The sequence below is a fragment of the Taurulus bubalis genome (genome assembly GCF_910589615.1).
Source record: "Taurulus bubalis genome assembly, chromosome: 2".
NCBI lineage: Eukaryota > Metazoa > Chordata > Actinopteri > Perciformes > Cottidae > Taurulus > Taurulus bubalis.
The window spans coordinates 37,733,266-37,757,498 of NC_136590.1; the positions used below are offsets into that span (position 1 = coordinate 37,733,266).

At 40.3% G+C, this 24,233-nt stretch overlaps 2 protein-coding genes across 2 annotated transcripts; one reads left to right on the forward strand and one right to left on the reverse strand.

The window, feature by feature from the left end:
* Positions 1-10,597: 10,597 nt before the first annotated feature.
* LOC306750128 (claudin-7-B-like) lies at positions 10,598-14,826 on the forward strand. Its single transcript, XM_079233523.1, has 4 exons — positions 10,598-11,068; positions 13,262-13,426; positions 13,519-13,603; positions 13,872-14,826. The coding sequence occupies exons 1-4, from the start codon at positions 10,846-10,848 to the stop codon at positions 14,020-14,022; spliced, it is 624 nt and encodes a 207-aa protein (XP_079089649.1). The 5' UTR covers positions 10,598-10,845; the 3' UTR covers positions 14,023-14,826.
* Positions 14,827-16,273: 1,447 nt separating this feature from the next.
* On the reverse strand, positions 16,274-21,190 carry npm1a (nucleophosmin 1a). The gene is made up of 11 exons (XM_079235256.1): positions 21,115-21,190; positions 19,885-19,964; positions 19,597-19,716; positions 19,367-19,460; positions 19,101-19,216; positions 18,977-19,014; positions 18,330-18,390; positions 18,167-18,247; positions 17,875-17,979; positions 17,679-17,753; positions 16,274-17,540 (listed from the first exon to the last, which is right to left on the reverse strand). Exons 1-11 carry the CDS (start codon positions 21,161-21,163, stop codon positions 17,490-17,492), a joined length of 870 nt encoding a protein of 289 aa, XP_079091382.1. The 5' UTR covers positions 21,164-21,190; the 3' UTR covers positions 16,274-17,489.
* Between the last annotated feature and the right edge of the window lie 3,043 nt (positions 21,191-24,233).

Genomic DNA, 24,233 nt, shown 5'->3' on the forward strand with positions numbered 1-24,233 from the left:
TTTTCAATGTTTGCGTATGTCATCTGGGAGCTTCTTCATTCCAGATCATATTTCAAAGTTGAGCATGAGTCCGCTCTATGAAAGGAAAGTATTTGAAAGTGCAATGCAGTGAGTGAATGACATTAAGGGAATATTGCATGCCAGAATGATACTTTTTTTCCTCTTGGTTAACATAACATAACATAGGGCTGCATCATATAATTACTTTCTTTATCAATTCATCTGCTTATAATTTCCTTGGTTAATCATTCTGTATCTTAAATGACAGAAGATGGTGACAGATGCCTGTTATAGTTTCCCACATCCTAGATGGCATCTTCAAATGTCTTATTTTGTCAAGTCCAATTCATGTAGATATTACGTATATACAAATTATATAAAACAGAAAAGTCAAATCCTCACTTTTCTGAAAGCTACCAGCATGTTTTGGTGGCATTTGTGCTTAAACAAAAATTAAAAAAAAGATTAATCGAGTTTTAAAATAGTTGCCAATTAATGTTCTATTGATTTCTAGACTAATTGTTGCAGCTCTACTTTACATAAAAGAAGAAAGAAAGTAAGTAAACTCACAGATTTTACTCTTACTATAATTGAAATGTTCCTTTATCACATCAGAGGGATCCAAATCCTCCATAGGTTTCTTTCCGAAAAAAGCGACCGGTGCTTGTCGTATGACTGAAAAAGGCCACAGGAAGTTGTGCGATGGTGAAGCTGCATGTAGACAGACAGGAACAGACAATGTTACGTAACCCAATGTTGAATGTTAAGTGAAGAACGAAGTAGAAAGTAGGACACGAAGATCTAAAGAGAACAGAGGAGTTTTTTGCGATGAATGTGAAGTAAAGGAAGTCGGTAAATTTTGGAGAAGTTACTGTAGTGAAGGCAACAGAAAGTAGAACTTTCATGCAGCCATTGAGTGAAACAAACTGCGCTCTTGAATGTAAAAGTTACGGGAGAAAATGTTCACGTGAGTTCGATAGCCAAAGCTATCTGGATGTCGTGTAGTTTGAAGACGTCAGAAAGTGTTATGTGAAAATGTGTTTACCTTGAAAAGTTAACAGCGAGGTGTTGACATGGAAAAATAAAAAAACACCGATGTGGTTTATATGCCGACGCATGAGTCGAGTTAAAGTCATAATCCCTTTCCTACACACCTCTTTTTAACCACAGCTCATTCACTTTCTTTGCTATCTGTGTGTGTGTGTGTGTGTGTGTGTGTGTGTGTGTGTGTGTGTGTGTGTGTGTGTGTGTGTGTGTGTGTGTGTGTGTGTGTGTGCATCTATGATGAAGAGTAAGATAAGAGAAGACAAAGAGGCAAGGAGAAAAGGAAAGGGCAGGAGATTGAAACAATGATCGATAGACTCAATAAAACACAAACGAGAGAACAGCCACCCTGCAATGGGTGCAAAAAAATTTCCCCACGGTCTGCCAGAGACAGCAAAATCCATTTGCTCATAATGAACTCAGTGGGCTGCTGTTTGATTTCTAACTGTAAACTCAACAAAGAGTCTAGTTGGGCGATAACAGAAGGTTTTTTTTTTTCTCTTGTTTGAAACAGTGCGAGGTTTAGCAGCCATTATCTCCTTTGAGACACGTATCTGAAGGTCAAGTCAGGAGGAAGTCTTTAGAGAGCGGAGGAAACGTTGCACCTTTCAAGCGCTGGGCATTGATTGAAGCGTTACAAAGTTAGAAGGCTCCTAGATCATTACAAACAAACCTCCCAACTTTATCAGAGTTAGTGGGAATAACAGGCAATAATGGATATTAAACCACAGCGAAGTCATCACCCGTGTTTATGTTTCAGCAGTGCAGTGGAGATTTAAAGCTTGTAATGCACTGTACGACAGCTACCAACCTCCAGGGAATTTTTTTTGGAACAATTCTGATTTGAAGTATATTAAAAAGAACCAAAAAGGCATTTTAATTACATCAAATACAGTATTGCAATACCATACGCCGTTAGCATTAATTAATGTGCACAACATGACCATTCCGAGCCATGCATCTTTTAATTCATTCCTTTTTTTACTTTTTTTTACTAGTGGCAAACATGTAGAAAACCTCAAATGATGCTCTGGTCCTTTTGTGAATAACCCCAAACGATACTCATAAAGATCAAACTTATAAGTCATACAGAAGCTCGTCACTGTCCAAAATCCCAGTTCATTCCAACGTTGTATTCTAATATTGTATGACTGCCCCAAATACTGCTGCCAACGTGCTCCAACCATGATTGCATACTGAAATGTTCATCATGCAAAATTGTCCAATTATAGAGAGAATCTGTGTATAAGTGGCTCCCTCTAATGGAAGCACTTGGCTGCTAAAACTTAACACTGTTAATGAGGACCACAAAGAAGCACTGTATGGTTTGTTGGCATACTTTCTAAAACATTAATCCAATCACACTCAAAACTGCTTTACTGTGCTGAGATACGATGCTCACATTTTCCTACAATCTATGATGAGGTTCTGTGTACATCATGCTGTAATGTTATGATAACTATCATAATGGATTCCTGATGTGGTTACAATGCCTTGTTATGCTTTAAGTGCGACACTTCCAAATGTGACGACTCCTTACACTTGATTGGTGCTCTCCTATTCAATCATTTTATTTATTAAAACGAAAATGTCACTGCTAGTTACGGGTGGTACGGGGTAGTATTCTGTAGCGAAGAATTGTATAAAGTAAATACATAACAACACGCTGCTTAGCAATATTAAATACTGTTTTCTTTTTCTTCTTCAGTGAAAACCTTGCAAAACTCAAGTGGGATTAGAAATTATGGATTTTTTTTTTGCAAATGAGTAATCAAAACCCCATGAAAAAGAAAAGATAAACCAGTTCTCAAATTAGAGTGTGGAATGGGTGAGTGCCGCGCTCACAGTTCCAAAGTATTCAACATTGAAAGCATGATACTTTCCTAATTAAATAAGATCTCGATCTCTATACAATAGAGCAGCATGCTTCCAGACCACAACACTTGTCCGGAGGGACTAAATGTACGGAATGCTGCCAGTTTACATGTATGTTATGTCAATAATTCAATTAGTATATATCTGATGTACTATGTCAGGTCTATTCTTTTCAGAAATGTATTTAAATAATCGGTGTTGAAGATTTTTTTTTTATTGTCTTTCAATTGTTCTACCTTGTCATGTTTCCTTCCTAATGCAAACTCCTTAAGAATTGTTGTTGCTGTCCAAATGTTGCTCCCTATTTGGTGTGTTTTTGTCTTTGGTCGGCACTGTTTTATCCGCTCTCGTGTGCCGCCCCGAGTGAACTGAACCCAAACTGAATCCCACCGTGCGACTGAGTTGTGTGTTTGTGAAAGATGCAATGTATTCAAGTGAAGACAGCAGGATTACAACCTTAAGCCAATATGAGTCCTGTCATACACAGCAATGACCCTGGTGGTCTCAGAGTTACGGTCACGCAAGTCTTCCAGGAAGTTCCCCCAACCTCTATCTCCTACTCTAATGGACTCTTGTTTCAACTCCAATCTGCTTGTCTTCCATATAAAAAACAATGAAAAAAGAAGAAGAAAAAGAACCATAAAAAAAAAGCCATAAATAAAAATGGGCCTTGGCACTGATGAGCCACAGAGAGGAGGCCTGGATCCTCAGGCACCTCCCGAGTGTCACCAGGGATTCAGACACATGTTGGACTCCTCACAACAAGAGCCAAAGCAAGTGGATCAGAACGTACTGGCTTTTTTGACCACTTCGAGGAAGCAGCGAACAGGAATGAAGACCAGCAATATGCAATGAGAACTACCAGCCTGCACTCAAGGAAGGGAAACAAATCCAACAGGCTAACAAACTACAATCAGGATTTGCAGGCGACAAATAACTGCTAATTGACAAGGGAATCTTTTTGCAAAGCATGCATACGTCACTGATCTCCGGCTCATAAGGGACGACTCCCTCTCAGTATCTACAGACACAAGCCCTCGATTCACCCTCTCTCCATGTTTGCCATCAGACCTGTGTACATTTCTACAATAACTCCTACATGAATTGAAAGGAGATGTCTTATTCTTGAATATTATTCAATAAAATAACAATATATTTGTATGATTGTAAGCACTGCAGTGCCCTCTGATGTGTTGTCGTCTTTTACCCCCATTCCCTTCAATGCTGCATTAGTTTCCTCACAGGTTGGTGGCTCCCCAGATCCCAGTGCAGCAGGCAATTGTATTGTAACAACACAATAAAACCAACTCACACCATACATTCAGTATCTATTGCACCAATTGTGTGCAATGCAAGCCTGAGAATGGCCTGCTATTAAACCTGCTGAAAACCATAGCTGATACACACAAACTTCAACTTTTTATTAAAAGTTTGATATACGAGCGAAGGTTGTGATCTACCACAGTGTAAGACTACAGAGGCCTTGCCCTAGCCGCCTGCAATCGTTAAAAATAAACCATGTATTGACATCTAGATGCCTGATCCAAAAGCACATACAAAAGTATGAGAGTCCTGCATTATTTATTTGCAAACTTTCACTCAACAACACCTGCGTGCGTCAGATTTCAGCTGCAAAGGAGGATCAAAGGAAGGAAAACTTGATCTGAGCACAGTTAGAGTTAGTGTTTACGATCCAAACCAACCACCTCCGTCAAACCTGAATTAACTACGAACAAGCCTCTGCATGTTCAAATCTGCACTTCAAACTGTCAGTTATTGGCAACACATTGGCCATACACAACCTGTTGCACACTGCTAATAAAACCAGCTATCTCCAAAAATGTGCGTCAGGAAGCAGAGCCTCACCATTAGGCCCTCAAATGGTATGTGTTCCCCGTCCTCCTCCGTCCCAGGCTACTGCTGCTGCTGCTGTTGTAGTAGCTCTGTTCGTTTCTTCCTTTACTTCCTTCTTTAAAAAAATACTTTTATCAATTCTGTATTTTCTTTCCACCAATTTGGGTTTGATTAGCCCGCCATAATCGGAAGATTACAACATATGTGTCTGGGAGTGCCACCCAGTGGCAGAGAGCTTTTTCCCTAATGTTCACACGTTTGATCCCGGCCCAAAGACGCCTCTCCTGGAGATCTTGTTTCCATCACAGGGCATATATTAATGTATACTTTATTAATCCCAGTGTTATTATAAACTTACAGTCCCAAATACACACATGCACAAACAGGATACACGTGCATTAACTAGAGATGTCAGAGCCTCATACAATGGGCAGCAGTTGGAGTTTGTCTCTTTGCCAAAAGGCACCTTGGCAGTGCTTGCAGGAGGAGAACTGGCATCTCTCCAGCTACCAGTCCTCACTCTGTACTTAGTCCTTGCTCAAATCAACGGAGGTGATGGAAGCTTCCTGATTTGTTGTTTCCCCCCTCCTTAATCAGATATGTATGTGTAGTGAGTGTTGTGTACTGCCAGCGCTTGTGGAACAATGGGGGTTTATTTATAGCAGTGTCACGCAGCGACCTCAAAAACAGCATCGTTAAGCTTATCTGACTCTCGGTAAACAGGGTATAGCAAAAATAAAACATATTTAATAGATGCTTTTATTCATCAAAACTAATTACGCCCGCCACGATCTTGGAGATTTTGCCATCATCTTTAAAAAATATGAGCCATTTAATGGATGGTTTAAATCATAGCATACGACCTTTTCACAACACCATCACAAATCATCAAATCTCTGAACACAAAAACAGATAGGTCATCTGTCAGGTAATTTCCATGTTAAGCATGACAAGGCAACGTGAAGCATGAAGATGGATGAAAGCGTTGATGTAAATAGGCCCAGACATTACACCGTGTGCATCTGGTCTGAGACGAACAGAACTCACATCTGTCTGATCTACTGAAGAATCATCTGTCTTTTCAAAGAAGCGAGCTTATTTAATCAAAACATATCTGAGGGATGAATAGCTGCAATTACTTCCAGTTCACAACCCAGCAGTCAATTAGACATTACAGCCTCTCTGTGATAACCATGGTAAATGGATGATGGCTCGTGTCCCACCGACTGGGATAATTAAGCTACAAGTCATTCTCTAGAACAAGCTGAAGTTGAGCAGCATGTGATCTGGGAGATTACTGTGCGCTGCGGGTCGTCACTGACTCTCACAACGGGCTCCCCTTCGAGACGTGGCCTCAGCACGGGTCAGACAGTCCTCTTTCCTCCTCTGATCCTCCCTGTGCTTTATACTGGGACATCTCAAATCTCATGGAAGCATGACTCGTGCATTTATGTAAGATTATTCTCAGTAAACCCACACAGAGCGGAGCAGTCTGCGCCCAGACTGAATGGAGCATTATATTTCTTAATGCGGCAAATAAGGATTAAGGCATTAAACCAAATATAGTTCTCACGATAGCTGGAGGAACCAATTACCCTCAGCATGCCCATGTTTCCGTTAAAGGCATCTACATGCTAAATTTGAACTGACGTGAGAAAATCACAACCTTGGGAGGTTTAATGTGCATGTGCTGCATCTAATTATGATTTCCCGAGCACTGAATGTCTTCTGACTGTGCACACAATCGACTGCTCTGTCATTGGTATGAATGCCAATAACACCACATCGAATGGATGGAAAATAAACATGACATGATTAACCGAGTCACCTGAAGGTGAAGGTAACAAACATGGAACTATATCATGTTACAATGATTGATCTGAGGCAAAATATATTAATGAGAAATTAACACAAAGCACGGCATCTGAGATCATGAAAAATCATTTTTGGGGTATTTCATTATACATTTTGAAGGTGAAGAGGAACTACAAGAAACAATTGAAGTTGATGAAATGAGTTGATAAATATATATGGAGAAAGTATCTATAAAATATAGGGAGTAAAATTAGTTTAAAGAATGTCTCGTAGTAAAAGAATGGCTGTCACTTTTGTGTTCCGGCAAATGACCTTCAAGTATCTGATTCTTCATCTTAACAGGTGTTTCACATTGCTGAGTGAAACACACATTTTTGGCACATTATGTGTCCCTTTATTTCTAAGTGCACTGACAAATATTGATAAGATCTAACACTCATTTGACTTATTAAAGGTGCCTTACAGCGCATGCATTTTTTTCCGTAAATAATATTTTTTCTGCTCTGCTACACTATATGTAAAAGACCATTTAAAGCACAACACAGCAGCAGCAGCTTTAATCAAGCTACTATACACAATACATATCATTAGGGACACTGGTAAATACATCAACATTTGGATATAACTCAAATGCTTCTAACTGTCTGATCATTGCTGATTATGACCCATATCTTACAGTTTACATTTGTAGTTTTTAGCAGGTGATAACTCTTTTTATTGAGACTGCTGATTAGAGGAAAGCATTTGTTTGCTCTTTTCACAATGATCACAATATTCTTGGTTGCATAATCACACTATCCACCAGATGGCAGTATTGCGCTTCAGGTTTAAGATTGTTCGATCTTGCCTGATGTAGCCCTTTTGTCCTACAGCCACTTAAAATAATTATGGTACAACATGCACACTCATCAATACACGAGTGTCAAACAGAGAGGTTTAATCCTAATTAGAAAACATCTGATCAAAGTGAAAGAATGATGACTCTGAATATAAAAGGAAGTTAGGGGAAGGATTTACAGAAAGGTAGTAATTTGGTAATTTATGTCAGATTAATTTTGACCTCATTTGTCGCAAGGGGAAGTATGTGTTATTAGTGTGAATCATGAATTATGAAATTGCATCATCTGTTTCTATTTACATGAGTCATCTGACTAGTCAAGAAACTTGTGACAAGTAAATAATATCTACGTCTTCCTTCTTGTGTCTTACCTCCAGTATCTGATGACTCAGAGAGCGACTGTGGGTATCAATCTGAGGTCTCAATGTTGCGCAAGTATCATAGTAACTTCTGAACCTGACTATATGTTTATAGAGGTTTTGATGCAATCGAGTAAAAGTGTGTGAGAAACTCACATGCCGGTGCTTGTTAGGCTCGCTTGTGCATGGAGATATTTTTATGAGACATTTTCATTTCTAATAACTGCATAGACATCAGCAGGTGATCAACAACAATTTTTAAATTTAAGTTGAACATCCAGTTCTCAAAAACAAAACAAAAACCGAGAAAATATAAGACATGGTGAAAAACACTTTCTCTATCCGGCTTAAAAACGGACATTGAAGTCCCGGAATTTCCTCTCATGGTGCCATAGTGAACGGGTGAGAACAAACTGTCATCTGGCAGCAATTCTCCCTCAGGGTGCTGTGTTAATAAATGAAACTCCCAGCCTTTTAGATCCACACCGTGTATGTCAGGAGGGAGGATTTTACTTCAATGATTGATTCTACTGAGAGGTTTTGTCGTACCTTTAAGTCCTTACGTGATTAGAAATGAAGACCGAATTCAATCTGATGGAGAAGGTTACAAAACTGACAGTAAAACATACCAACGAATGATTTACATGAAAAGCTGAGAAAGGGGGTTTTGTTCTTTTTACCGCACGAGCCCAGATGAATGTTGAAAGGAGGAAGTGATAGTTACTCGTCATAAACACAGTCAGAAGTGGGAGCTGGCTGGTACAAACATATTCTATTGACCAGTGAGTAGGTATACTAGAAAATGCCTCAACCAAAGGCTGAGTCTTTCTCATTTACTTTGACAGGGAACGTTTCAGTCAAACATTCTTTTTCTTTCTTGAGTCAATACAGGATCAGGGATCAGCCAAACCAGACACGTGAAACCCTGACTCACACTCTGATTCCCAAGTATAACCTGTGATCAGTTCATTCAAAGTATACAGTACATCTGATGTACTGGTTTAAACATTGTTGGAAGAAAAACTTATTTTCTCTTGATTAGTACTGTTTTAATGTTACCTTCAGAATAATTTAGAAGGTTCATTAGTTAGTATTATTAATAAAGCCAGTGACTCCTGATTGAACTCTCTCTCTCTCTCATGTCAAATACTTCCACACATCCTTGGCTGATCTTCTGATAGAGTCATGAGACTGAAGTATCAGTATGTCTTTTGCTTAGGAACATATGGATGCTTGTAGCTTGTAGGATGACAGGCAATGGCTCATGATAGAGCCATGAAGACGTCATGTGGACCTCTGTGTGTTGATAATCATATGTATTTAAGAAGGTAGTCCTTCGCTCCTTCTGAGAGCAGTCTAGGAAGTACAATCTGTATACCATGTTGTGATTCTGACTCTGCTCCTTCTTCGAAGAATACATGTTCTTGATTTAATGATTTTACTCCGTGGTGTCGAGTGACTTTTTCCATCAAACATGTAACAGGATGCATCAATTAATGGTATTCATGTTTAACTATTAACCAAACAGTCTCAGGGCCTGTGAGCCACACCTGCTGCCGTATGTGGATTTTCCTTGGGTTCAAAATGTGCCTCCTCCATGTCAGAGAGTTCAGTTCTGCTGAACTATGGCAGAGAAAGCACACGCTTCCGTCAGAGCAGGGTACAGAGGGCCATTTGATCTGTCCTATAATTTAAGCACATGACAGTTGCACAGACAGACAGACAGACAGACACACACACACACACACACACACACACACACGTTCCATATAAAAATGACAAAGCCAACAAAATGTGTGTAAAAGAGTTTTCTTTAAAAATATTTGCTGGTAGTGTGGCTACCCCATGCTTTTGGCATCCAGCTGTTATTATTATTATTATTAAGATATTGATTGTTCAGTGTGTGCTTGATTAATTAATTATGGTTGAGGTCAAATCTCGCTAAAGTTAACAGCTGAAATGACTATAAACATACTTAGTTGAGTGCTTACTTACAGAAAATGTTCCTTTTTATTTAGTCCATAAAGTAGTTTGGGAAATAGCTTGCGATCATATTACACAATACACATTTAAAATGACTCCTCAATCTCCAGTATAAAAGTGAAAATATATCTTATTTGACTTGTGTGATGAAATGGTACTTAATTTCTCCACTCAACTTCCGCTTACCGTAATGCAACTTCCCATTTTGGACAAATTTGAATTAGGCACCCATGGAGCCAACATCATTAAGCCAACAGCTGCTATTCCATGCATGCAATAAAAGCACAGTTGGTGCCTTGTTCATAAAATATGTGTACAAACTTCTTCATTTTATATGAGACTGGCGTTATAATTGAGCATTGAACATGAGCTTACAATTTGCTTTACTGTACGTACGTACTGTACTGTATGTACTGTGCCGAAGCCACATATTATCATATTGCAAAATGCCTTGTGGTTTTCAGATTTTCACGTGTTTTATGCTTACTATAGAATCAGAATCAGAACCGTTTATTTCTAAGTACCTTACAAATACAATGAATTATACTAGGTGAAAGGAGCATAACAAAAAACAAAAAACACAATGCAATACTATAAGACATAATTTAAAAATAGAAACATATTACAGTATGATCATTCACAACACCAGATGAGTTTCTGTGCCATCATATTATAAATAGCAAAGACCAGATTTAAGCCAAAAATAGATGATGTCATGGTGTCTGTCTGATGAGTCGAAACTACGTGCGCGTCCCCGCCCACCTGCGACAGAAACCGCCTGAAAAAGCGCGCTCTCGCGACTCCCTCCCCATTCAAGGTGCGGCAGAGGAACAGGTGCGTGACCAATCGCCGACAGACTTCATAAATTGAAACAACACCGTTGTCTGCCGACTTCATTTCAGAAAGCCAAGGGACACGTAAAACAGACAACAGCGGAAGAGTCCACTTTATCAGCAACAAAGCAAACTTAGCCAAACACCGTCGGTTTGTGAGGAGTGGGGGATTTGTACTTTCACAGCAGGTGGACGTCGTTTTTGTTGTTCCGCAGTCAAGTCGAAGAAGTAAAAAAAAAAAAAAATGGCCAACTCTGGTCTGCAGATTTTGGGTTTCGCCCTGGCCCTTATCGGCTTAATTGGATTGATAATTGGCACAATCTTGCCCCAGTGGAAGATGTCCGCTTACGTTGGGGACAACATCATCACGGCGATAGCCATGTACGAAGGGCTGTGGATGTCCTGTGCCTTCCAGAGCACAGGCCAGATCCAGTGCAAAGTGTACGACTCCATCCTGCAGCTCAACAGTAAGTCAACCAGTTAATGGATCAAATTTATTATCGAAGTTGTATCTTTTTCTTCTTTTGGTTCAAAGTTTTTAAATTTTCCTTTCTCTTTCGGTAGGCCCGTTGACTTAAAAGTCCTTGAAAAACGGTTGAATCTTGCTTCGAGTATAATGCTTTCTTTTTTTTTTGTTCCCGCCTCATTTTTTATTTTTTATTGTCTCAAAAGTAATTTATCAGACAAAGTTTCTTTAAAGTATTTTCTTCTGACCGTTTCCTACTCAAAAAGCAGTAACCAGGCGTGTAACAGGAAATGGCGTAAAACTAACATGCACCTGTTGGAATATAGAAACTTTTATTTTTTTTCCGCCCTCTTTTTCTTTCTAAAAGCAGTTTCTTCTTCTGAGCTGTTTTTGCCACTAAACTGTTCCCAGATTCCTGTGGCTCGGTCAGACCGGTTTAGTCACTTATTAACGGCCCTTTTATCCTCTCAGACTGCTGCCTTTCTGCTTGAGCCTCACCAGGAGGCCTCACCTGCACTGTGCAGTAAAGGCCCAATGTTTATAATTACTACTTTCTTTCCACTTGAAAGCAGCCCTTTTTTTTCTTTTCTTTTTTTTGTAACACTTTGGCAATGATTACCCTGCGGGCCATTGTCCAGTGCATTGCTCCTCCTCTACCTGCATGCTGTAAATCCCCATAGTGCAGGACTTGCGTTACGCAGCACAGTTACCGGTTAAACAACACCTGTATGAGCCACTGTTTAGGCAACAGGTCTGCATACCAGCCCCACACATGGTGGCTTTGTCTTAGACCTAAAGGGCATCGAATTAACACAAAGCCAGTCTTTGCTATGTATTGGGTGCAACAATTTATTGCGTTTTAAATGTAGTTTAATTTCCCCAAACTTTGAGCACAACATTTGCATAAGAGTACAAAAGGCCCCTTCCGGACTGTGGCATGTGGCTGGCAGTATTTGTGCTTCAGTGGATTTTTTTATTTTAAGCGAACCGGTTATTTATTAGTAAACATGTAGGCCATCAATAAAATATGCACATATCTAAAGCTAAAAGGAGAAGTTGTAACAATTGTTTCATTTCCTTTTTTAAAGCCGAAAAAAAATCCATGTGCTGTATCGGTCTTTATGACTTATCTTATCTTAAAGCAGTGGCATGACTGGGTCACTGGTGGCATGACTGGTGGATTGTACATGTTTCAAATTCAACTTTGATATATAACCTGGATTGCCCTCGGGTGTAAACGGCCCGACTGTCAAAGGGACAACCTTGTGCACGGTTCAGTGTATCTGCTCCTCCCTGTGTCAACCGTGGCTCAAAGCATTCACTCAATGCGCTCGCATCTGTATCTTACTAGTTGATTTGAGTTAGTGAGAAGTTCACCAACTGGCCATATAGTGTATTTTTTTTCAATCTTGCTTATCAAAACATTTGATTTAATATCTGCAGCACAATGCGTCTTATCGCCCTCTTCAAACATGAACACGAACCAACTTTGATTAACATTGTGTGATTACAGCTGCGGTGGTTAGATATGAAGCAAGTGAACAAATAATGGCGTTATTCCGAAAATACCTGTTCAAATCATGCTAACGTAAACCTGACTTTTAGGACCATTTGCTTTCAAAGCGGGGGGAAATGTCACAACTAGATTGCGTCGTTTAGTTTCGACCACATTGGGCATTCCTCACATGGAGGTTTTTTTTCTTCTTTTTTTTTTAAATGGTAGGTTGAAGCTGCAAAATGTCCACCTGCTGAAAAGCGGGCTGTGAGTAGCTGGACTTGGGAGTGTCTTCCTTATAATGAAACCTGAAACCTGGTTAGACCTGTTTCTGACTTGCGCGCACACACACACACACACACTCCCCACCCCCTCTACTTTCTTTGGGCTTCCGGTTAGAGCCAGTTTCTGTGCTTCGTTGTTATAGGGAGTGGCATTGAGACAGAAGCAACTCTGTTGTCCATGTACTGTGTTTGTACACGCTGCTTTTTGTGGCTCCAAGACTCATAAAAAAACTATGCAAAAAAAAAAGTTGAGGCTTTTAATAACTGCAGAAATTAATTTGAAATTGCCTTTGTTGTTGTTTTACTCTAGTAAAACCAAGTCTTGCCACACCCATAACCCGGTGTAGCAATTATCCATAAGCGTTAAATATTTGTCACAATAACTGATGGCTTAACCCTCTCCTGTCTTATCCAGGTGCCCTCCAGGCAACCCGCGCCCTCATGATCGTGAGTATTATCGTAACGGTGGCCGGTCTGGGCGTAGCCTGCATGGGAATGAAGTGCACCAACTGTGGCGGAGATGACAAAACACGCAAATCCCGCATTGCCATGGTTGCTGGCATTATCATCCTGATTGGATGTAAGAAGCCATTTTCCCTTGTTTTTTCATTTTTTCATCCATTCCCATAACTCTTAACAGTTTAAGTGATGTTCTTCTTTATGTTCCCACAGCTTTGTGTGCCATTGTTGCCTGCTCTTGGTATGCTCACGATATCATCCAAGCCTTCTACAACCCGTTCACCCCCGTCAATACCAAGTAAGTTCATTAGAATTTAAGCTGAAAACCTTTGTGCCCCGCTTGTGTCTTCTGCAGAGGTCCACGGCCACTTTATGAAACTGAACATGTGTGTCCCCAAACATGTTGGACCTGCTGGTGTATTTAAGATGCAGGCTTTGCGCGCTCCCTCCTGCCCCTTTGCATGTTTACAGCCACTCCTCTCGTGCTGATGAAAGTTTTTTTGTTAGTCGGAGCTCTGCTGGCATCGATTTACCCTTTTGACTTACTCCAACTTCTCTCTCTGAAGGTACGAGTTTGGTTCTGCCATCTTTATTGCCTGGGCCGGATCATTCCTGGCTGTAGTGGGAGGTGGCATGCTGGCAGCGTCCTGCCCAAGAGAAAAGTCAACACCTAAGTACCCCATCTCCAGACCACCCAGCAGCAAGGAATACGTTTGAGCAGTCAGAGGCTGAAGGAACACTTTGACATTAAACTCAGATATTGAAACCTTGAAAAGATGTATCCCAGGAGGTGATCTGTACTGTCTGTCTTTTTTAATATTTTTTTATTTTATAATTTAGTTTCTTCAGGACTTCCCTGTGATGTTACTGTAATATTATTTTAACAAATACATTAAAGATTTTAATAATGGCCATTTACTTCTTAAAAAGCTTATTGGCCTTGCCCGGATAACAGTTAGTGCTGACTGATTTGTATGTAATGTAGCCACTTAGTAACACCTGTAAAGCACAATGTTAAAATGTAGGTGAAACCCACATTATACAACTTGGTATGTATAAAGACATGTTGATGGCACAATGATTTTGGGGGGAAATTGTTTGAATGCACTGACTAGAAATCTGATGTGGCAATGGACAACTCTTAAATCATTTATGACAGTAGGCCGACTATGTAGTTCATAATTTTACTACCTGAGAAACTATTTGCCATTTATCTGTGCTTTTGTATTTATATGAAAACTACAACTCACTCAGTACCACTGTAGACCATTTGGATTGAATCAAGTGCTGGAGTGAAATTGTAACTATATAAATTAAAGTATACTGATTCCTTTTACTCAACTTTCCAATGTTTTTGTTGCCATACACACAGAATGACGGATGTGAGCTATCCATTTGTTACTGTTATTGAATGGACCTGGCTTATTGCTTCGTTTTTAAGTTCCAAAAGCTGTTGCTGCATTTTTGTTTTTTACTTTTAAAAAAATGTTTGTTTGTACATAAAATAAAATGAAAAATGTATAGTTTCTGACCTGTCAAAATGCCTTTCCCAAAATGAATAACTGCCACGCATACAAGTGCAGCTCAAAGTGCTTTACTATATTAAACGGCTTCCATAACTAAGTTTTAAAAGGCGCAAAATAGTTTGAAAATAAATTAACAAATTAGTTATATGCACAATAATACAATATGAAAGGACATGTATGCTTTGAGGTAGTTTTGGTAAACACAATACATGAAACACCGCTGACATGCAGCAGTATATTGGCACTTAGAAATGTTGGAGCGCAAACACTACAGACGCGGGTTGCATTTGATCCTCATACAGAGGTGGGAACCTGAAATCCTCAGCCACACTCTACTCTGGCTGGAAGCCATCTTGCTTTGGGTTGATGGCATACAACAATGAAAGTTGCTTTGGTTCTATTGCCACCTTGTGGTGCGTAGAGGTAACTACCTTCATTTTGAGCTGTTGAGGGGAGCGTTTTCCCCTGAATCCTTATTCCGTTCTTTTTACATCTCTCACTTTAATCAGTCATTCCTGTGATTTATTAGACCCAGCAGTGTCTCGCTCTAGTTCTTTTACCCTCCGTTCTCATTCTGCCTGCCGTTCTCCTATTCTTCTTTCCTCAGACCAGTTCCAAAAAGTAATAATGATGGTTTCACTAAGTGGCCAAACCGTCTGACCCCTGCCCCGATAAACTCACAATGCAACCACACCAGAGAACTCTATTAGTTGAACTATTACCAGGATATGTTATGTCTACCCGGTGGTGCGTTGGAGGGAAGAAAACCTCCAGAGTAAATCCAGGCCATCACAACAAAGTCACCAAATAATGAATTACTGGGCATCACTCTTTTATCCAAAGACAGTAAATTCTACACTGCTCTAAGCGGTCATTTGATGGACCAATAAAAGGTAGAAATAAGCAGAACGGGCCTAATGGTCTTGAACTCGCTTCATGTCTGAACTGCAGTCACTAAAACAAACTTGCACACGCACACTAGTTCTTCAATGATTGGAGTCCTATGCAGGGGACTTTCATTTGGTGTTAAAGCTGCACATTCAAATTAAATCCAATGCCGACCAGCCTAAATCAAAAAATGACTGCCATAGTGCTCCCAGAGCGGAACCTGCAGCCAGTTATGAGTAACAATGAATCGTCGACATCGTAGGATCACTAAACCTTCCTTGTCATCGTCCTTTGAGGTAGCTTAAAATAAAGGAGCAATAAGAACATATTCGGAGGCAAAGAGTTGAAGTTGGGCTCAATTGCAAGCTAACATTTACTAGGTGAACAGAGAAAGTCCACTTAGTGACGTCCTTTATTTTAAATCAAACAACTCTTAACTAAACTTTCCTAAGTCTCCCAAACTTGATGGCTGTTGCATAACTACTGCAACGTGTGAAAGAAAGCTTGGACGCTACATGGGGCAACCAAAGAAACACGAGACAATTTCCTGTTGTCGAAACTTTAATGACAAGTATATTGTTGCAGTCAAATCAAATACTTGCATTTATCTTTATAATAGGTAGTACTCTGATTCCCATAGCAGAGAAATAGAATGGCAGCAACTCTTATGCCGCATGTTATTTAGTGAATCAATCTCATCATATTTTAACCCACACAAACTTGCACTTGTTTCTTCAGAACATGGAATGATCTTTTGCGCCAACAGGCCTCATACCAACATTTACTTTTTAAATGTAACGTGAACTGGTCACATGAACACAGAGGTTGAGACCTCAAACTTTGAATGCAGGTGGACATCTCATATCTGCAAATTATTGTTTGTAAAAAGGTGAAGCAACAAAACAACTACTAATTTGCTAATTCCTTCTTGCATTTAGTAGCTCACGGCTGTAGTACCTAACCGTTGGCCTATTGGCTAGTAGTCTTGGCAATGCAAAGAACCAAAAACAGACGGATGCTAAAATGTGCGCGACAATGTCTCCCCAAAAGGTTAAGGTCTCTACCAAATGTTTGATACTACTGGACGGTTAAACATGAAAAACTACATGCATTTAGGCTACGTGGACAATTTGGAGTCATGACGGATCTTTACCTCAGGAATCTCTCGATAGCATAAACATTCAAAACATTTCAAAAAGTGCAATTTTCCATGTTCATGGTGGACAATACTAGAAAAAGGAATACTGCCCAATCAGCATCACCATTATTATATTCATTGCTGATGCCAGCCAAAAATTCTGCTTTAAATGGCGACACCATGTTCAACTGAGCGGAAAGATTCTTGAGCTGCTTTGTTGCTAGTCCTGTATATAGTTAACTGCTGGGATGGATTTGTGTTGTTCCTGCAAGAGGCAGAATTAACCTTTACCGTTTATGTATATTTAAAAAACAAAAAAAAACAAAAAAAACATGAACATAGCCTTCATACTCGGGTGTCGACAATCTAGCGAGAACTTTATTTACACATTTAGAAAAGATGTTGCAAATTTGTAAGCTGGTTCTGCCAGGGTTTTAGTAAACAACCCAAAAGTATGCATTTCCCAGTGAGCGGGTGATGGAGGAAGAAAGACAATGCCACGCCTCTCTAGTCACTGGACCAGACGTAGAATTATTGACAAGTGTGAGGCACTGAGCTTGGTTTCAGAGGTTTTGAGAGGTGCTATGGGTATAAACAAGTCATAAAAAGAAATAATAAAACTACAGAAACACTTATTTAGTATCCAGCATGGCCTGTCTCCACTTCCACAGCTCCGCAATAACCTAAAGAAAAGAAAAAACTGTCAACACACGGCTGTATTCATGTGTTAAAGCCACTGATCAAGATAAACATATAGAATAAAGTTTCCAAGATAATTTAGGACAACAATGGTGTATGATAAATGTCGGCAGGCACTGTACCTTGACGTCCGTGATGTTATGACCGTTCTTCACAAAGTTCTCGAACTTGGGCTGGATTTTAGGTAATGTTACACCCTGTAAAGATGGAAAGAATTCCAACGAATGAGTACATTTATTTCGTCATGACACATTACTCTTTCAGGAAATAAACGGAAAGAAAGTGATATAACAATGTACTGATGGATAAAACACACACCTTGTTCATGGACTCCGTTATCTTGGCTTTAATCTCAGGAAGGGTTAGAATCACTCTGGGGGTTGCTGGGGCCTTAGGCGTCCGTGTAGCTTTAGGGCTCTTTTCCTGTAAAGAACATCACAATAACACTTTCAGAGAGAGAAGACGTAGTCTTAACATTCAGAGATATTACATTGGCTAAAGCTTTAGATGCATTGACATTTGTTGTAATAGACTGGCTACATCCAATGTTTACGTTGCTAAATGCTCGTCGGTGGGGAAAAAGGCACATTTTATGAAATCTTTCTGTTACCTGCTTCTTGGCTGGAGTGTTGGCGGCAGAGTTCTTGCCATTCTGAGCTGGGGATTTTTTTTTGGAAGGAGTTACCTTGGCCTGTAACAAACAAGCAGATGGTAAGAAAACTGCAGCTTCATTCAACTGGAACTGCCAAACCTGTATTAAAATCTGTGCTTGCCTTAACGGGTGACTCTTCTTCCTCACTCTCCTCTTCGTCATCATCCTCGTCGTCATCATCCCTAAAAGAAAACAAATCTTTAAACAAAATAACCACATACCACGATGCTCTTTAAATGCAATTTGTACCTTGTAACAAAACCCTAAACACATACTAAATAAATACACACAGAACTACAATTACTTGTGCTTCGAATTTGATAAAAGGGAGACTGAACTATTTCCCTGTCGTCTGGAATGATAGATATTTTTAAATTTTTAAAGCAGTTGGTGCAAAATGTTGTCTGAGTGCTGGTGAAAAACTGGACCACTACCACATTATATAACGCGACCCTTCATATCAGAGTTACAAAGCCAGATGAACAACGTCACCTTCCAGCCCATGCCAAGAAGAGACGCCCTTTCCAAACAACTTTAATGGCATATTAAATGCCGTTCATGGACAAAATGTCATCTACATTTCCCTTCAAGGAGCTTTAAAGAAACGTGGATCCAAAATGTTGGCAAGAAGTTATCAAAACGTGAAGAAAATTTGACTTCAACTTTGAAAGTATGAAACTCGTGCCGAATTTAATTACATAAATAATATTTGATAATAAAAAAAAAAAGTCCCAGTGTTAATGCAAATGTGTGTGAAGAGTCACTCACTCATCATCTTCGTCATCCTCCTCCATTTTCATTTTTTTCTGTAAAAAGGATTTAAAAAGTGAGTTAAGAACATTTTAATTCTGACATATGTGTGACTAAAAACACTGACGAATGTAAAACAAACCTGAGACTTTTGGGCAGGAGAGGAAGCGGCTCTTTTCTTTGATGTTCCGACACATTCCTCCTCTTCTTCATCATCATCATCGTCATCTTCTTCAAAAGACTGATCGTTCTCCATCACTTTTAAAGTGAAAAAAGGAAGACTAGCGTTAAACACCAAAAGCCAATGGATATGCTATGGGGAATCTGAACTTTTCTACTAGCTAGTTAGTAGTAAATCTCCACAATAAACACGTCTGCCCAGGTGAAACTCTTGGGACCAATACTCACTGACTAGGTGTTGTCCACTGATATGGATTGGACCAGCACCGGCCTTCAGACGGAAAATAGCTGGGGGTGTGATTGTGAAACCTCCGAGACACACCTGCAAGAAATTATATGAATCAAATTTCTGATTTAATATTGGTGACTAGTTGTGTGGGCGGCTGAAGGGACGCAAACTTTAAAACACAGCGCAATGAAACGTTGCTAGTTAATCTACACATGACAAATGTACTTACACTTGGCAGGTTGGAGGGCTTAAGTGAGACCAGCACAGCTTTGATCTTCTGACCCTCTGTGTCTTGTCCTTCCACCTCCACCATGTGCAGTTCATCTTTCGTACTGGGGTCGACACAGGCCTAGAGAGGAGCAAGGCACACTTTGACTAATTCTAAAATAAATGGTGCGATCCATAGAGTGGCGAACAAATTCTATCTTAAATTGTGGTCAGCAGAGGAATTTAGAGCACCTGACGAGTTATAAGAAATGGCTTGCGTTATAGGGCCTCCTTAGATCTCAGGGCTTACCATTCTTAGATCCAACTGATGCTCAAACTCATCGTCCTCTGGATTGAACAACACCTCCTTTCCAGCTTCCAGCACGCATCCTGATGACGAGACAAACAAATTTATTAAAAAATTGGATATGCATGGGACGTGACCTCATTATGGGTAGCCAGGTGCTATATTTTAAACATACACAAGGGGGCGCTATATACACTACTGATAAGAATATTTCAACATGGTCTGGTCACAGGAGATTAAAAAAAACTATTGAAAATGTTTATTTTACCATACTTCCCAAGTAGTTAAGATATAGCTTTTTAATTATTAATAGAGACATCTAAGCGTAAAAGGCGGCTAACAGCTTTTAACGTGATAAGGTAATCCTTAATGACCAATTACACTAAAAACAATTTCCAAATAAATCCCACGTGTGCCGTTTAGCTCGATTTTATCCATATACCCTACTGTCTGAATCAACTCAGAATGTGTGCCTAAACATGTTTCTAGTCTCAGTCAAGCTCAGCAGCATAAGATATCCTCATCCATCTGCACCATAATCTCAAAATGTCCCAATATAGTGTTCATCCCACGGTGAGAAGAGGTCAAACGAGGTGATGAGCCGGAGAGGTGCGGATCATCCATAGACACTCGTTAGCTATTTCAGTCACGACGTTATCTCATTGTATAACATAGCGTTACAAAACGTTTGCTTTGATAGTGTCAAAGAAACGAAGTGACCCAATTGCAAAGCAAGAGGTCCACTTTTTTACTCCAGCGGAGGAAGTCCGCATGATCCGCGTGCGTTTGAAACCACGTGGAGACGGTTTTTCGTGAGGAGCTACATTTACCACGTCAAAATTAAGCTCATACTGCTGGGTTAACATAAGAAAACGTGTGCAAATAAGTTATAACCGTATTGTAACGTTTAGTGGAGCTGAAATACTGAAATATTAAGTGTTAACAACACATGGGCGCCGCCATGTTTATAGTCAAACACGTGTAACGCTAGAGGTAGGACTGATGTGATGCCGTGCTTTTCACAAGACCCCGTGCTACAATATTGGATTTAATAACAGTACACATTACACTTTTGTTTAGTGTGATACCAGTAACATTCCCTTTAATAGCAAGAGGACTGAACACGGTTAAACATGCATTTACCGTTTACTCTTTACCAGCAAACATGAAGACACGTAACGTAAATGTTTAAAACCTTTAAAGTACTAACGACATGCAGAAGTTATCCCTTACCGTAGAGGAACGTCTGCGGTGCCATTGTTTCTTCTTCTAACCCGTTCATTTTTGCTTCAGTTTTATATGCTGTCGATCTGCTCCTCTTCGGTGGATCAAAAAACCTGTACTGATGTCATCGCGCCCCCTCTGGTGACTAGTCTTGCCCACTCCTCAGTAAGGAAAGTAGCTATTGGCTGTCCCAAAAGTTGCTAAAAAACGTCATCGCATATTTTGCATACTGATAATGGCAGCTGTAGGAGACAGGAATATAATGATACAGCAATTTTTTAACTCATTAATTGCATATTGCTTTGAGTGGAACTCTTATAAGGCGTTGCCTGTGTTTTATTGATTGTATTTTAGGGTGACAGCGAAGAAATATACATCCAACATTTACATCCCGCTCTGTAAACCAGGGCGGGATCAGCGGCGGCGTTGCGCATGCGCGATTCATTTTCAGTCTCCGCCTTCTTTCTTCTTCTCCGTTTCACGCAGAATAAAAAGCCAACAAGACACGGAGAAAAGAAACAGCGCCACCAACTGTAACACAATGAACAGAGCACACTGTTATTGGCCATGTGTGTGTACACAATACACATACATGGAATTTGACTCCGGTTACACGTTGCTCTCGTCGTACATATACATGTATACCCAAAACTAGATACATATGTGCAATTAGTGCAGATGGAGGTGTCTGGTTTAGTGTTCATCAGAGTGACAGACAGTGAAAGGAAGCTGTTGCGGTGTCTGGTGGTTTTGGCATGCAGTGCTCTGTAGCGTCTATCAGAGGAGAGGAGTTGGAACAGCTTGTGTTCCTGAGCTGGTGCAAGAAGTACAACCTCTGCTGGGCCTTTTTCCGGATAGTGTTGATGTTGGAGGCCCACTTCAGGTCCTGGGAGATTGTGGATCCCAGAAACCTGAAGGTCTCCACTGCAGACACAGTGCTGTTGTGTATGGTGAGGGTAGTGTTGGGGGGGCTCTTCCTGAAGTCCACTGTCATCTCCACAGTTTTGAGCTTGTTCAGCTCCAGGTTGTTCTGACCACACTAGAGGACCAGCCGTTCAACCTCCCGTCTATACGCAGACTCATCACCGTTTCTGAAGAGGCCGATGTGTCGTCTGCGAACTTCAGGAGTTTTACATATTTCCCCCGGGAAGTCAAGGTGTTGCAGCATATGGTGCAGTCCCATGTTGACTGCATCATCCACCGACCTGTTTGCACAGTATAGACAAACTGCAGGAGTCCAGCAGGGCCCCTGTGATGTCCTTCAGATGGGTCAACACTTATCTTTCAAAGGATTTCATGACCACAGACGTCAGGGCAACGGGCCTGTAGCCTGTTGGGGGGCGACTGTAGCTCAGGGGGATGAGTGGTCATCCCGAAACTGCAAGGTACCCTGCTCGATCCTCAGTCCCCCCATAGCTCACATGTCGAGGCGTCCCCGAGCAAGACACCCAACCCCCAGCTGCTCCCCGGACCCACCACCCCCCAACCAGGGATGGGTCATTTCCCCAAGGGGACTAATAAAGTGCATGTTTCTTTCTTTTTTTCTTTTTTTCTTTAGTCATTTAATCCTGTGATGGAGGATTTCTTAGGGACCGGGATGGTCATGGAGCGCTTGAAGCAAGAGGGGACTTCACACAGCTCCAGTGATCTGCGTGAAGATGGGTGCCAGCTGGTCAGCATAGACTTTAAGGCTGGAGGGGGACACACCGTCTGGGCCCGGAGCCTTCCTGATCTTCTCAGAATCAGAATCAGAAACCGTTTATTGCCAGGAATGTTTACACAAACGAGGAATTTAGTCTGTGAAAGAGCCTCGAAAATTCACCCGACAACGACAACTAGTGGTAAAATCATTGATCAGGACAGTTATTCGTTGCAAGGAAGGAGCAGAGAAGAATGCATACAACATGGTATGAATTGCATCCTGGACTGCTCAGTGAACGAGCAGATGGATGTCAGTCTTATACTCGAAGATAAACAATCAATAGGCCCCCATGACGTCTTTAGATTGGCTTGCATGGTCATATGATAACAAGGAACTGTCTGTTCCTCAGACATAGACATGTAGGCATCTCCAGTCGCATGACTCTATCAGAAGGTTACTTGAAAAGCATACATATGTTTTAACAGGAAAGTAGATCAAATGAGAAGTCACAAGCCTTTACACAGTATATGATTAATAAACAGAATATATGATTATTAATATAACAGTGAAACAGTAATTGATTAAAAGTAAATACGTTTTTTCTTCCAACAGAAGAATACAATAGCAATATTAAATGTACAGACGGAATAAAACAAAATGTGTATAAAAGTACTTAAATGTATTATATATAGCACCAAATGAACGTGAAGAAGTGGCCAAAAGTGGTTCAAGTGTTATACGTGTTTGTGGTCTACTGTGAGCTCAGCTTGTTATGCAGTGAACCAGGGTTTATTGTTATTGTATGTGCGGAAGATTTTAGTCGGCACACACATGTCCTCACAAAAACTGATGTACAATGTCACAGTGTCAGTGAGCTCATCCAGGTCTGTAGCAGCAGCTCAAAAACACTCCAATCGGTGGAGGCAAAGCAGGACTGTAGCTCCAGCTTGGCATCATTCGTCCATCTCTTCACAGTCTTCACCACGGGCTTTGCAGATATTAATTTCTGCCTGTAGGACGGGAGAAGATGAACCAGACAATGATCAGAGGGACTGAGCGATATGCCTCCTTTAGTAGCGATGGTCCAGTGTGTCTTTGTCCCTGGTGCTATATACTAGATATGTTGTCTGTATTTGGGCAGTTCTTTGCTTGCTTTGTTAAAGTCCCCAAGAACAATGAACAGGGAGTCTGGGTGTGTGTGCTCCATGTTATTGATCTGCTCAGCCAGGTGTTGCAGTGCCTCACTCACACAGGCCTGAGGTGGGATGTAAACAGCGGCCATCAATGAGGAAAACTCCCGCAGTGAATACAATGGTTTGCTGTCTATTAAAAGTGTTTCTAATCATGATATATATATATATATATATATATATATATATATATATATATATATATATATATATATATATATATATATATATATACATATATATATATATATATATATATATATATATATATATATATATATATATATATATATATA